At 53.4% G+C, this 1,612-nt stretch overlaps 1 protein-coding gene across 3 annotated transcripts in view; it reads left to right on the forward strand.

Annotated features, from left to right (window-relative positions):
* The window catches only part of TRMT1 (tRNA methyltransferase 1), a 13,930-nt gene that overhangs the window by 9,964 nt on the left and 2,354 nt on the right, over nucleotides 1–1,612 (forward strand). For all 3 annotated transcript variants that reach the window (XM_017497678.2, XM_037727567.1, XM_017497679.2), the window contains 2 exons: nucleotides 964–1,072; nucleotides 1,173–1,249. In XM_017497678.2, coding sequence (XP_017353167.1) covers nucleotides 964–1,072; nucleotides 1,173–1,249 — 186 coding nt within the window. The remainder of the gene's footprint in view (nucleotides 1–963; nucleotides 1,073–1,172; nucleotides 1,250–1,612) is intronic.

The following is a 1,612-nucleotide window of genomic DNA, read 5'->3' on the forward strand; positions in this document are numbered from 1 at the left end:
AAGGCCGAGGTGGGTAGATCACAAGGTCAAGAGATTGAGACCATCCTGGCCAACATGGTGAAACCCCGTCTCTACTAAAAATACAAAAATTAGCTGGGCATGGTGGCATGCACCTGTGGTCCCAGCTACTCGGGAGGCTAAGACAGAAGAAACTCTTGAACCTAGGAGGCAGAGGTTGCAGTAAGCCGAGATTGCGCCACTGCACTCCAGCCTGACAACAGAGCAAGACTCCGTCTCCAAAAAAAAAAAAAATTAGGCCAGGCTTAGTGGCTCATGCCTATAATCTCAGCACTTTGGGAGGCTGAGGTGGGCAGATCACTTGAGGTCAGGAGTTCAAGACCAGCCTGGCTAACATGCTGAAACTGTCTCTACTAAAAATACAAAAATTAGCTGGGTGTCATAGCACTTGCCTGTAGTCCCAGCTACTTGGGAGGCTGAGGCACAAGAATCTCTTGAACCCAGGAGGAGGTGGCTGCGGTGAGCCAAGATTGTGCCACTGCATACCAGCCTGGGTGACAGAGTGAGACTCCATTTAAAAAATAATAATAATTAGAAAAAGAGGTCAGGCGTGGTGGCTGACTCCTGTAATCCCAGCACTTTGGGAGGCTGTGGCGGGTGAATCACCTGAGGCCAGAAGTTCAAGAGCAGCCTGACCAACGTGAAACTCCATCTCTACTAAAAATACAAAAATATTACCCGGTTGTGGTGGCAGGTACCTGTAATCTCAGCTACTCGGGAGGCTAAGAAAGGAGAATTGCTTGAACCTGGGAGGTGGAGGCTGCAGTGAGCCAAGATTGCACCACTGCACTCCAGCCATCTCAAAAAGAAAAAAAAGAAAGAAAGAAAAGAAATGAACTCTGTAGCCACGAGCCCTTGCTAAAGGTAGCCTGACCTACTCTGGGCATCTCGGGCTTTGGGGTTCAGGGTTCCAGCTTCTCCCTCACGATCCCTGCCATTCCCCAGGTCGGCCCTCCTCCACGCTGACTTCCGGGTCTCGCTCTCCCACACCTGTAAGAACGCTGTGAAGACAGATGCCCCTGCTTCTACCCTCTGGGATATAATGCGCTGCTGGGTAAGGGCAGGGCTGACCGCATGCAGGTGGGAGGGCAGGTGGTGGTCACCTGGAGGTCCCTCAGGCCCAGTATTCCCTAACCTCTGGCCTGTGCCCCAAGGAGAAGGAACATCCAGTGAAACGGGAGCGACTGTCAGAGACCAGCCCAGCGTTCCGTATTCTCAGTGTGGAGCCCAGGTAGGGACAAGCGCACGCACAAGGGGATGGGGCTGCCCACAGGTGCAAGCAGCACACATGCTTGCAGACAGCAGAGATGCTGCCCCACACAGACTCGTGCCCATTCGGCAAGTGAGATTCAAAATCTGCTGACTGAGGCTGGGCGCAGTGGCTCACGCCTGTAATCACAGCACTTTGGGAGGCCGAGGTGGGCGGATCACCTGAGGTCAGGAGTTCGAGACCAGCCTGGCCAACATGGTGAAGCCCCATCTCTATTAAAAATACAAAAATTGGCCGGGCGCGGTGGCTCAAGCCTGTAATCCCAGCACTTTGGGAGGCCGAGGCAGGTGGATCACAAGGTCAAGAGATCGAGACCATCCTGGT

This window comes from Cebus imitator, unplaced genomic scaffold (assembly GCF_001604975.1).
Source record: "Cebus imitator isolate Cc_AM_T3 unplaced genomic scaffold, Cebus_imitator-1.0 Scaffold234, whole genome shotgun sequence".
Lineage (NCBI taxonomy): Eukaryota > Metazoa > Chordata > Mammalia > Primates > Cebidae > Cebus > Cebus imitator.